The sequence below is a fragment of the Camelus ferus genome, chromosome 13 (assembly GCF_009834535.1).
Source record: "Camelus ferus isolate YT-003-E chromosome 13, BCGSAC_Cfer_1.0, whole genome shotgun sequence".
In the NCBI taxonomy this organism is placed as follows: domain Eukaryota; kingdom Metazoa; phylum Chordata; class Mammalia; order Artiodactyla; family Camelidae; genus Camelus; species Camelus ferus.
The window spans coordinates 28,782,064-28,795,395 of NC_045708.1; the positions used below are offsets into that span (position 1 = coordinate 28,782,064).

Here is a 13,332-nt window from a genome sequence, read left to right on the forward strand (position 1 = left end):
TGTTTCTTTAAAAAGGGGGGTGGGGGAGAGGTAGGGTATATAGCTCAGTAGTAGAGCGCATGCTTAGCATGCATGAGGACCCAGTTTCAATCCCCAGTACTTCCATTAAAATAAATAAATAAACCTAATTACCCCCCCCATATATATACACATATAAAAGAAAGATCTGTCTCTTCAGAAAGCCAAACAAACACAATAGCTCTGTTTTTTCACTTTAGGTTTGATTTATACACTGGGTCTCCTGACACGTGACACTTCCTGCATTGTGTTTCTTTCGTAACCCTCTTTTAATAACAGCAACTGTGCTACAAGCATACCTGTGGCTTTACGATGGGGAGGGGGGAAAATGTTCAAAAACACCCACTTATTTCTCTCTATAACATTTTTTTCACCTTAGCCACAGAAAAAGGAAGATCCACAGCTACCTCGGAAAAGCTCCCCGAAATCCACAGCCCCTGTCATGGACTTGTTGGGCCTTGGTAAGAGTTGGACTTTTCCACTCTCGTAAGTTTATGAATTTTGATGAATCCTCCATGGCCCTGGGAAGAGAGGTCGAGATGGGGTTCTTCAGTTGGGGTCTTCATCACTGAGATCGCACCCTCATGTTCTTCCTGTTTTATATCCAAGCAGCTGTTCTCAGAAGCGTTGATATTTTTCAGGGGAACAGTATGGTAACAGTCAGGAGTAGTGGTTAAGCATAGTAGTGGTTACTATGCATGGGCGTGGCAGCCAAGCCCTACTCCACCACTTACCATCTATGTGACCTTGGGTAGCTTACTTAACCTCTAAACTTTCCTTTCCTAACCTGTGCAGCAAGGATGATGTGTCTCTACATCAGAGGTGGTGTTGGAAGGATTAAATGAGACAATGCCTCTCAAGCTCTGAGTTCCTTGCCCAGTACTTGCTCAGTGCTCAGTAAACGTTAGCAGGTTTCACTAAACTAGCGCCTGTCAGCCCTGCGCCACCCCCTGTTCCCCCTAGGGCCCTCTCATTTTCCAGGTGCAGCCTCTTTCTAAGATGGCTTGTTACCTTGTGGTCATTTTCCTCCAAACTTCTGAAACCCTGAACTCGTGGTTCTGCCCCTTCCATAAATAAAGCTTGTTCTTACCTTTCCCAGCACTGATGGCTGTACTCGTTTCATGCCATTTCTGCTGATTTAGGTTATTGGGTACTTAAGCTTCTAATGTCAGTGCTGTTCATTTCTCTCTGAAAATGAATCCTGCACAGCTTTGCCCCTCAGATAGCCTCGTGGTAGTGCTGATGTAGCCTTCAAGCCTGGGTTTCTGCTCCCCGGTGCCTGGAAGCTGGGCTGCAGGCTTCTCCAGAGTGTTCTGGGCAATGTGGGGTAAGGCCTCTCATGAAATGCCCCGTCCAAGCTACATGTTCCAGAGCCTAGACTTCTCCATATGATGGAGCATAAGGGGCTTCTCTGCTTTTTGTCTAGAATGGAAGGAAGGCATGGGCTTAATGAGCAGTGCTATGTTTTAACTTTGCTCTCTCTTTCCAGATGCTCCTGTGTCCTGCTCCATTGCAAATAGTAAGACCAGCAACACCCTAGAGAAGGATTTAGACCTCTTGGCCTCTGTTCCATCTCCCTCTTCTTCGGTTTCCAGAAAGGTGAGTGTTGTGGGCTCCTTGGGATTAAAGAGCATTCTGGAAAGGGTGATTTTGATAACTTAATCATGGAACCACATCACGCTTCCTTGATGGAACTGGACTTTGGTTTTCTTGATTCTTTCCTACATGCTGCATCATCTCTGTTACAGGCTAAGACAACTATTCATTCCATTTGTCTCCCGCCCGAAAAGAGTGGGCCCCTTGAGTGGGCTTCTGCTGAAGGTGTGTCAGGTTGTAAAGGCTGATCCCATAGGTCAGCTCCTCAGCCTGAGTTATTATTGCCAGAGAGTTTGTAGGTAGGAAAGACTTGAAACCTTTGATGGCTACCATTTGTGGAATAGCTACTGTGTTCCGGGCACAGTGCTACATGATTTTGTATCTCATTTTGTATACTTCATTTATGACTTAAAATACTCACAACCCTGCAAAATGGAGCTTTTACAGATGAGGAAACATTAATTCAGAAAAGTGACTACCCTCTTATTACTCAACTAGTAAATGGCTGCACTGGGATCTTAACTCAGTTCTCCCTGGCTGCATCCTTTGTAGGTCATTTTTATTTGTTTGTGTGTTTGTTTTCCACCAAATGACATTGTTTTGCTAAAGGACAAAGCAGTGTGTACCAGAGCTTAACTATCAGGTGTCTCTAGATATTTGTATGGAAAAAATGTCAGGAAGCTATGAACTCGAGCCCTGAATTCTTATTGTAATGTTAGAAGTGGCAGAGAAATGAGGGAAGTCCTTCCAGAGACTATGCCAATTGTCCCCCTGCCCTCTTTGCTCTGTCTAAGGTTGTAGGTTCCATGCCAACTGCAGGGAGTGCCGGCTCCGTTCCTGAAAACCTGAACCTATTTCCAGAGCCAGGGAGCAAATCTGAAGAAACAGGCAAGAAACAGCTCTCTAAAGATTCCATCCTTTCACTGTATGGATCCCAGACGCCTCAGATGCCTGCCCAAGGTAGAGCTCATGGGGGTCATGGCCACGTGCCAGATAGAGACGTGAGGACTTACATGCAGGAATTTTTTGTTACGATGGGGCAGTTGGGGGCCAGACAAGCCTGGATGTGACATTTCTTGTGAAGCCACCAAGTATCAGGAGATAGAAATGTAACTCAGAGCTGTATTTCCATGGGGTCTGGTGTCACACGTCTGTCAAGTCTGACTTGGTCTGGATCTGGACCCTAAAAGGGAAGTGGCTAGGATAGCAGCCCATTGGAAACCATAGCAAGTCTTTTTTTTCAATTATTAGATGGCTTTTTTTTAAATTGAAGTATAGTCAGTTTACAATGTTGTGTCAATTTCTGGTGCACAGCATAATAGTTCAGTCATACATATACACGTACTCATTTTTATATTCTTTTTCATTATTAGTCACTACAGGATATTGAGTATAGTTCCCTGTGCTCATAGCAAGTCTTTTAGGGACTCTATCTAACCGTTTTGCTGTGTGAAAGAGTATTCTGAGTTGAGCAGTCCTGAGAAATTCTAGCTGGAAAGGAGCAGCCACTGAGAGTTTGAACTGACCTTACACATGCTCCTCTTTAACAGACATGTATGTTTGTTTTCTTGGCAGCAATGTTCATGGCTCCTGCTCAGATGGCGTATCCCACAGCCTACCCCAGCTTCCCTGGAGTTCCCCCTCCTAGCAGCATCATGGGGAACATGATGCCCCCAACAGTGGGCATGGTGGCCCAGCCAGGAGCTTCTGGGATGGTTGCCCCCATGGCCATGCCTGCAGGCTACATGGGCGGCATGCAGGCGTCCATGATGGGTGTGCCAAATGGGATGATGACCACCCCGCAGGCCGGCTACATGGCAGGCATGGCAGCTCTGCCCCCGACGATGTACGGGGTCCAGCCGGCTCAGCAGCTGCAGTGGAACCTCACTCAGGTGAGAGCTGCTCCCCTTCACTTGGGACGAGCGTTTTGAGCCTCCTTCAGGGCTGTCTCACTTAGTGTCTCTCCCTTATCCTTTGAATCCTTTACAGTATAAATGGAATATCGCCAGAGACATCCTTAGGTTTGCTTTTTTTTTTTTTTGATAAAAATTCTATCTAATGTCAGATTTTTTGCTTTTTGAGGAGTTTTGAGTTCCTGTAGAATAAAGGTAACTGCCTAATTCTAAAACTCTCCACACATTCATCAAAACAAAACAAAAACAGCCCATACAGATAAATAAGGAGAGCAAATAAAAGCACCTATAATCTATGACTCCTGCATCTGACAGACTGAATACTGCAAATATCAGATTACGTGGCAGCAGGCATATCAACACCCAAATCCAGCAGAGCCAGCATCACAGAGAGACTGTGTGAAAGGAGGAGAGGGAGCAGGGGGCTGGAGGTGATAGAACATAGATAAAATCACCCCAGAAAGGAAAGCCCTGCCCTGGTTAGAGACATGCTGAAAAGAGGCCTAGGACTTGGTGGTGTAGATCCCTGGTTAACCTGAAGAATCGGAAACAAGGGACTTGAAATATGTGGCATTAAAGGTGGTAGCTTTGGGAAAGCATTGCTTTTAGGGGAGATGAGGATGACTTAGAAGGAGTGGGTGCCCTTTGGAGACCTGGTGCTGAAGGGGAAGTAGGAAATGAGAATGGAAAAGAATTGCAAGATCAGAAGATCCATCATCCTCCTCCCCACCAAATAGTCATTTCACTATGTTAACAGAAGAGGGCGCTTTTGAACTAAGAAACCTAGGAAGTCTCCCCAGACCCTCTCACCTGTCTGTATTATTGGTGACTCAGAAAAATAAGGCGGTACAAACTGAACAGAAAGTGGCAGGTGACATTCGTACAAAACTACTATGAATTGAAAATAGTAAATGAAAATCAAAACATTTCACCCCCAAAACCAGTCACAAAGTAGATGAAAACTTACACAGTCCACCAACCTGAATTAAATGTCCTTTAACAAACACTTGCAGATAAGACAAAACAGCTTGAATCAGAAATTCAAAAGCTTAGAACCAAAATGGACCAAAAAAATGGAAGTTGTGAAATTGAACTCAGGAAACAAACTGAAAAATGACACAATTGTCTTAGAAATAAAAGCTGAATTACAAGTTAGTCAAAGAACAGTAGATTCAGCTGAGAATATATTTGACATTAAGGAAAGACATGAAACAGCTCAAGAGAATAAAAACTCAATATAGAGAGCAGTAGAAAAGAATCAGAGAGAAGGTAACACACAAGTTAGGCAAAGAAGACCTAACATAAATATATTTGGAGACTCCCAAAGTAGGAAGACAAAGTAGTGGAACAAAATTAACATATTTAAAACTAACACAAGAACACATCCTAGAATGAAAGACTCGACTATAATATTGAAAGAGCCCTCTGGGTATCTGGAAAAGCTGACCCAGAATGGTCAACTCCAACATATCCCAGTGAACCTTTAGACTTCATGGAACAAGAAGAATTCTCAGGGCTCCAACCCTCTCCTTACCTGCCACCTCCCCCAAATCTGTCATTTACAAAGAAAAAAGAACGCCTAGGTTGACGGACTTCCTAACAGCAACATACAAAAAGACAGCAATGGGGGTAGAATTTTCTAGACACTCAAGTACATGTGAGACAAGTGTTTTATAATCAGCCAAGCGATCCTTCAGGTGTCAAGGCTATTTTAAAAAATCTTAAATATACAAGGGAATCTTAAATCTTAAATATACATCAGGGAATATCACACTTAGAAGCTTTCCTGAGAAATCTACCAGAAGATAAGCTTCATCCACCTGAGAGATGACTGGGGACATTTTGGCAAAATGACTGCTGGTGATTGTTTTATTGAGGATCTAAGACTCAAAGATAATGACAAGAGTGGAAGAATATATGTTGCATTCCCACAACAGAAGCAATACAACTAAAAATGGTGGGTGGAATAAGGTGGAAAAAAAGGGGAAAGTAGAATAAATTGATTGTTGCACGGGAAATAGAAGTCAAAGGGTGTAATAAGCTGACAAACCACATAGTAGAAGCGTGAGTGCAGAATACAGAGACCAAAGACAGAGTATTAGTATAACAGTAATCACTAGAACAAAAACAGGATGCTTGATAAATACCAAAGGAATTTTTGAAACAGCAATAGAATACATAGGCTGAGGTACAGCCAATATAATAAACACAATTAAAATGTAATAGAATAGAATTGCAACCAAACATCATTCATATAAACAGGTATCTCTTCTATTAAAAGAAACAGTTGTTCAGACTAATACACAAAGCAATGCCTAATTTTATGCTAGGTAGAAAAAGTACAGCTGAAACAAAATGATTCAAAGTCTGGAAACAAAGAGGCAGGGGAACACCAGACAAGCAGCATGTGTGCGCCCGCACGCACGCACACATGTGCTGTGTCTATTGGGGTTGGGTATCAATGGTGTACTTGCTTTAGGAAAAGTATTCGCATGTTTTCCTTTTGCTGTGGTTTGGGATGATTTATGTAGTCTTGGTCTTTGGAGATGATTTTTTAAAAGTTCCTATTTCAAAGGTTATTTCTCCCTTGTCATCTCTTATTTTGTATCTTTGTGCTCTCCTTCCCCCTTCTCATTTACTATTTTTTCAATCAGGCTGACTAGTGATCTATTTTGTTAATTTTTTCAAAAAAAAAAAAAAGGTTTTGTTTTATTTTTTAGTTCTACATTTTTCTGTTCTCTACCTCAGTTTCTGGTTTATTTTTACTATTTCCTTCCATGTGCTTTCTTTTGATTTACTTTGCTCTTGTTTTTCTAGCTTTCATAGTTGGAGTTTTAACTTACTTATTTTCATTCCTTCATGTTCATTCATATGCGTAGTGGGGTGCTGCAAAACTGATGGGAATGTGTCAAAAGGACACGTGAGCCAATTTCTGGAGGCTCCCACCGTCTAAATATGGGGCAATTTGAACATCAAAAAGAATGACACTAATGGGTTATATATAACACATTGAAGGGAAAAAAATCCATAAGTCTGTAGTGATTTTTTTTTAAGCGAGTGTAGGATAGAGGAAGGGAAAGCCTTCTTTGCAGAAGAATGACAACTTATGTCATAGAAAGGACAAGGTATTCACACATTCTCAAAGAAATACCTTTCAGATTACTCATTAATTACAATGAAAACATATATGATGGATACTACCTTAGACAATTGATCAAACTTTAAATTATCAACGATGGGACACATTAATTTCATGTGCTTCCTGGTGTCCTGTACAATATCTCTTGCATGGAATTCTTGCCAAAAATATTTAACTTGGATCCAATCTTGAGAAAACATGAGATAAGTCTAAATTGAAGGCTTCTCTGCAAAATAACTGGCCTGGACTCTTAAAACAGTGTCTGGAAAAAAAATGAAAAAATGGTGGGGAAACTGTTCTAGATTAAAGGAAGCTAAAGAGATGCAAAAATGAAATGTAATATATATTAGAATATAGTATTAGCATTACATATCTGCAATTTTCAGTGCTTATCAAAAAATTTTAAAAACATATATATATATATATGTATATACATATATCAGAAAATTAGGAAAATGTTAACAATTGATGAATTTAAGGAAAGCGATGGGTTTCATTGTACTATTCTTTCAACTTTTCTGTAAATTTGAAATATTCTTTGAAAGTTGGGAGAAGAAAAATAGCCCTTCTCCTACAGGAAAAAAAGTTATATAGAAAATGTACCAAGCTTGGGAAATTTAAGGCATTTTTCTCAGATAAATAGGTTCTTCTGTTCATTGCCAGAGGCCAGTCTTTCAGTTGAATTCATTAAGAGGCCCCCACCCGACCCAGGACTTAGTCCCCAAACTCTGTTCTCCAAGCAGCTTCCCTTCTCATGCACTGAAGACCTGTTGGACCTGTTGGTCTTTTTTTTTCCCTTTATTCATTCTGAACAGCCCAGTTTCTTTTCTCTCTGTTTGAGCGTGCACAGCACTTTCCCTGACACTGTCAGTAGTGACTCTCTGCTGGAGATAAGACAGGAGCGCTGGCCTGGAGGCTCCTCTTTGTTCCCTCCAGTTGGCTCCGGCCCATGTACAATAGCCCCCTTCTTTTCAGGATGAGAGACCGGAAAGGAAAAAGAGAATAACTCCTCATGCCGCTTTTATCTTGACTAGCTCCAGGATTCCTGCTTCCCCTCCCTGAGCATCCGTCCCTGACAACATCTCCCTTCTGAAAAAGTCCTTCATTTACATGGTCTGCTGTCCTCGAAATGATCTGTGAGGGTTCAGGGCAGTTTTGTATCACGACAGAGTTCCCCTTTGTCTCCCTCTCCCCTCCCCGCAGACCCAGACGGAAGGACTCCTTCCCTGCCCTTTGCTCTGATTGGCTGCATGCCCACTGCCTGGTCTGAAAGTCTCCTCTCTCCCTTCCAGATGACCCAGCAGATGGCTGGGATGAACTTCTGTGGAGCCAATGGCGTGCTGAGCTATGGACAGTCGATGAATGGTGGAAGCGGACAGGCAGCAAGTCAGACTCTCAGCCCTCAGATGTGGAAATAAAAACAAAACACCTGTATGACTCCCACTCCCCCCGGCCCCCTCCCTCCCCGGTTTTCCTCTTTCCCCAACTCCTCCCACCCCACCCCCTGTCCTACCCTTCTCTGTTTGGTTTAGAAATTGCTCAGTCCGTCATTTGGGGGTTGGCATTCTGCCCAGCCCAGGCGTGTCCCAAACACGCAGCCCTCTCTGTTGCTTTATGTTGTTGTTCATGTCCCCTCACCGCCCTGACTTCCTCCTAGCCTCAGCCCTGGTCCTCTTCTGGCACCAGCACCTTAGGAATTGTTGACAGAAGGCACTTAGACTGCAGGATAAACATGCACACCTTTGAGTACCTTTCCCACAGGGTTAAACCTCCTTTCAGACTCAGAAAGTTCTGTAGGGGTTGTGTCTTAGGCACAGAAGGGAGGGTTTAGAGGTCCTTCTATATGTGTTGATAAGCTATTTCTCTGTGTTTAAATTTTGGGATGAAAAGGGAGGCATCGTGCTCCCTTGATTTATAGGAATGAAGAAAGTACTGAAATAAAATTAAATACTCCTTAGGTCTTAGATCACATTGGCCCTAGCCCTGGGGTGAGGCAAACCTCTTCCTACGAGAATGAGCAAAAATCTGACTCTACTGTGTCCTCATTGCTTTCTGGATCTGAGACTTCAGAACTTGCTGCTTCAGTCAGCCTTTATTAGCACCAAAGACTCTACGAAGGGCCCCCACAAAAACACTCACCCCTTTCCCCATCTCAATCCTGCCTTCAGTAGGATCTGGCTTTGCAGCTGGAAGACCAGCCCCTCCAGTGGGAATGCAGAGCTTAACATGTGTACTAGCTTTGTGTGTGTGTGTGTGTGTGTGTGTGTGTGTGTGTGTGTGTGTGTGTGTTCCCCACCTCCCATTCTCTCCCCATCTGCTCTGGGTGTTTTTGTTTTTGTTTTTGTTTTAGCTTTAGGTTTACAACAGAGAGGAGTTAATTTATCAACAGCCTAAAACTGTTGCCAGTTTTTTGTATAGTCTAAAAAAATTACAGTCTCATGGGTAGCTCCCTTCCTCCTTTCCCCTCTCCATCCCGCCAGTCACTCTTTCATGCCTGTGTGTCCAGGCTACCCTGTGTCCCCACCTGTTCCAGGTGTGTGAGGCAGAGTGTCTGGGCAGCTTTCCTCTCAGCCACTGTTCACCCCACTCAAAAATTAAAACAAGAAAACTTTGCTTAAAAGATTTCATCTGTGGGAACCACAATTCCTGGTTGCCTTTCTCCTGTGTATGTGTAAATTCCTTAATAAATATCACAGGGAAGGACGGCTCTCACTGTGTGTCACTCTTGGAGGTGGGTGAGTTCTACCCAGGTTCTCTGCTTTCCAGAGGAAGTTCCCCCACTTTCTGTATTTTAAGAAACTTTGTACAGGGGCCCAGGACCAGACCCAGACTCAGGCAGTCCGGAAGGGGGCCTTTGTCCAGTGGTGTCTGAGTTGTGAGTGAGGGAACTGTGGGTATCTGTGCCTGCTAGAGTCCCGGAACACCAGAACTAGGAGCACCCCCTTCCTCTCCCAGCTAGAGAAGCTGAGAGCCCCCCTCCCCACCTTCCTTCCTCTGAATACCCCTTGAGAATCCTTCCAGGTGTAAGTGAGAGGATAGCACAGTGGCTAAGAAAGTCAGCTCTGGATCAGGCTGCCAATGTTCATTGCCCTTCTTACTCTGTGACCTGGGCAAACTATGTATCTGTAAGATGGGGTTCCTGGTAATACTTAAGGTAGGATGAAGCAATTCCTGTGGGGCACAGTATTGGGCACTTTGCACTCGAATGTTAGCAAGTATTGTGTGCCAGACCTATGTTAGGCATTAGTTCACTCAAATGTTTAATAAGTGCTTACAGTGTCTTAGGCTCTGGAGTAAAACGGTGAGTCAAAACTCCCTGATCGCGTGGGACAGTGTGGTAGGAGAGATGGACAATAAATAAGTAAATAAATTATTTAATTTCAGGTAGTAATAATACAAGGTAAGACAAATTTAGGGGAGAGGGTGGGTAAGGGACCGTTTGGATGGGGTAATCAGAAGTAGATTACAGTTGAGCTGAGACCTGAATAAGGAGCCAGTTGTGTGGAGATCTGGAAAAAGCAGAGCAGAGGTAGGTGTCTGCGTGCAGAATTGTTTGGTGGAGGTGTTGGTTTGGGAGTCATGAGGATGTGGATGGTGTGTAAAGCTGTGAGACTGGATGAAGTCACCTAAGGAGAAAGAATAAAGAGAAGAGGACTGAGCCTTGGGGCCCAGCAGCTTTTAGAATTCAGGAAGAAGAGATAAGAAAAAATGAATCTGACATAGTCGCTGTTCTTAAGAAGCTCACAGAATCATGGAGCAGCAGACTTAGAATCTCTTACCCATGTGTTATGGGAGCTGGAGGGCACCGCGCTGTTCGGGAAGCCTTCCTAAGGACAGGCACCTGGGCTGAGTCCTGGAGGCGAGGTAGGAGTTAACTAGTGGGTGGTGTGGGGGAGGGGAGAAGAGTATTCCAGACAGATAGTACCATGTGAACAGAGACCCGCAAAAGCACAGGACATTCCAGGAAGCACAAACGGTTCTATGTTTCTAAGGTATGAGTGAGTCAGGGTGTGGTGAGAGCTGAGACAGGTGGGGTCAGGCCAGATCACGGGGGCTTCCTACAGCCTAGGAAGGAGTCTAGCCTGAGGTGTTGTAAACAGTGGAGTGACATGGTCAGATGTGAGTTTCAGGCAGCTCACAACATGTTTGAGGGAACAAGACCAGATCGAGGGGACAAGAGAAGGGTGAGAGCGGAAGCAGGGCTAGGGTCGTAGAGGGAATGGAGCTTCTTGGAGCAGCATTTCATGAACTGTTTATGAGGCATGTGAGATGCTAACAGGTGTGGCATCAAAATGCTAAAATAAGTTTGGGAAAGAGCATGTTATGTCACCTCTTGCACATCTAGAATACAATATCCAAATAGTAATGGCTGAAAAGTCATGTGGTAAAGACCTTTTTTAAAAATTAATAGACTTGATTTATTAGCGCAGTTTTAGGTTCACAACAAAATTGAGTAGAAAGTACAGAGAGTCCTGTACACCCCCTGTCCCCTACCCAACCTCCTCCACTTCTGACATCCTGCACCAGAGTGGTACATTTGTTACAATCAATGAACTTGCACTGATACATCATGATCATCCGAAATCCATAATTTACATTAGAATTCATCTTGGTGTTGTATATTCTACGGGTTTTGATAAGTGTATAATGACATACATTCATCATTATAGTATCATACAGAATAGTTTCATGGAGTCTTGAAAATCGTCTGTGTTCTGCCTATCCATCCCTCCCTCCCCCATAACTTCTGGAAACCACTGAAATATTTTTTTCTACTGGCTCCATAATTTTGCCTTTTCCAGAACGTTGTATAGTTGGACTCAGACAGTATATAGCTTTTTCAGATTGGCTTTCTTTCACTTAGCAATATGCATTTAAGTTTCCTCCGTGTCTTTTCATGGCTTGATAGCTCATGTCTTTTTAGTGCTGAATAGCATTTCAGTATCTGAATGTACCACAGTTTATTTTATCTGTTCACTTACTGAAGGACATCTTGGTTGCTTCCAACTTTTGGCAATTATAAATAAAGTTGCTATAAACATCTGTGTGCAGGTTTTTGTGTGAACGTAAGTTTCCAGTTCATTTGGGTAAATATCAGGGGGCATAATTACTGGATCATATGATAAGAGTCTATTTAGTTTTGTAAGAAATTGCCAGCTGTCTTCCAAAGTGGCTAAACCACTCTGCATTCCTGCCAGCAATGAACGAGAGTTCCTGTTGATCCATATCCTAGCTACCATTTGATGTTGTCAGTGTTTCTGGACTTAGGCCATTTTACTAGGTGTGTAGTGGTACCTCATTGTTTTAATTTGCAATTACCTAACACATAATGTTGAATATCTTTTCATACGTTTGTTTGCCATCTGTATACCTTCTTTGGTGAGGTGTCTGTTTAGGTTTTTTGCCCATTCTTAAAATCAGGTTGTTTGTTTATTCTTATTGTTGAGTTTTAAGAGTTCTTTGTGTATTTTGGGTAACAGTCCTTTATCATACGTGTCTTCTGCAAACATTTTCTCCTTGTCTTGCAGCTTGTCTTATTCACTTTTTTTTTTTCATGGTTTTCTAGCATTTACCAATACTCATTTTTCCATGGAATCTGTTTTTCTAGAATATCTAATAACCATAGAATACCAGTTAGGGAAAACAATCAGAAAAAATAGGAGGTAGGATTGGGAGGTCTACATGATGGATGAGATGTGGGATGGAGGGAGAGGAAGGAGTCAAAGAAATCTCCCTCGTTTTAAGCTTGTGTGAGAGAGAATTTATAGGAGGAAGAGAAATTGGCTTTTCTCTTTTGGAGGGGAGATATGGCTAATTAGGAGTCTGGTTTTAAGCATGGTGAATTTGCAATGTCTGATATATCCAGTTCTAGTTGACCAACCAGAAATGGATTTAAGAGTCTGAGGTTAGAGAAAGAGGCCAGGATAGAGAAGTGAATTTGGGAGTCAGCCCCATAGAGGTGGTAGTTAATGCATGGAGTGGATCACATAAGGTAGATTTTCAAAATAAGAGCAGTGGTCTGGAGACAGAACCTTGGGGAAAATATTTATTTTTAATAGGGGATAGTAGGGGGTCCAAGAAGGAGAGAAGGTGGGAGGTGGTGAGGAGGAATAGTCAGAGATGGAAAGCAAAAGAAAACAAACAAAAAACTCCAGGAAAGTGCAGTGTCAAGGAACTCTAGGAATTAGAACATCAAGAAGGAGGGATGGTCACAAATGCCAAATCGGCAGGAAAATCCAGTGAGAGATGAATTTATAAAAAGACTTTTGAATTCAACATTTGGAAACATCTGCAAAAGCAGTTTTAGTGGAATGATGGGGCCAGAAGCCAGATTATGCTGGGTTGAGGAGTGAATTGAAGGAGTTGAAAAAGTAGAGGAACAGGCTCTATTAACTTAAATATACATGGTAAGATTTTAAGACTATTCTGCTCTTAAGAATATCGATTGTATAAATTACAAACCAATGAAGAAGAGAACCTTGGAATAAGAAACTGCAAGTGAGTAAAAATATCAATCATCTCCCCCCAAAAAAAAAAATCAAGGTAAGAACAAAAAACAAGCATAGAAAAGTGGGGCAAAATAGATTTTAAAAATAATATGTTTGAAACAAGTCAAAAACATAAAAATACAATAAATAGAAATGGAACAAATACAGTTAAAATATT

The 13,332-nt window shown here is 42.4% G+C and overlaps 1 protein-coding gene across 2 annotated transcripts in view; it reads left to right on the forward strand.

Moving 5' to 3' along the window:
* SMAP2 (small ArfGAP2) overlaps window positions 1-9,366 on the forward strand; it is a 42,987-nt gene extending 33,621 nt beyond the window's left edge. For both annotated transcript variants that reach the window (XM_006174504.3, XM_014566540.2), the window contains exons 6-10: window positions 398-479; window positions 1,508-1,617; window positions 2,409-2,574; window positions 3,190-3,506; window positions 7,959-9,366. In XM_006174504.3, coding sequence (XP_006174566.2) covers window positions 398-479; window positions 1,508-1,617; window positions 2,409-2,574; window positions 3,190-3,506; window positions 7,959-8,084 — 801 coding nt within the window. In that variant the 3' untranslated portion in view covers window positions 8,085-9,366. The remainder of the gene's footprint in view (window positions 1-397; window positions 480-1,507; window positions 1,618-2,408; window positions 2,575-3,189; window positions 3,507-7,958) is intronic.
* Window positions 9,367-13,332: the final 3,966 nt, after the last annotated feature.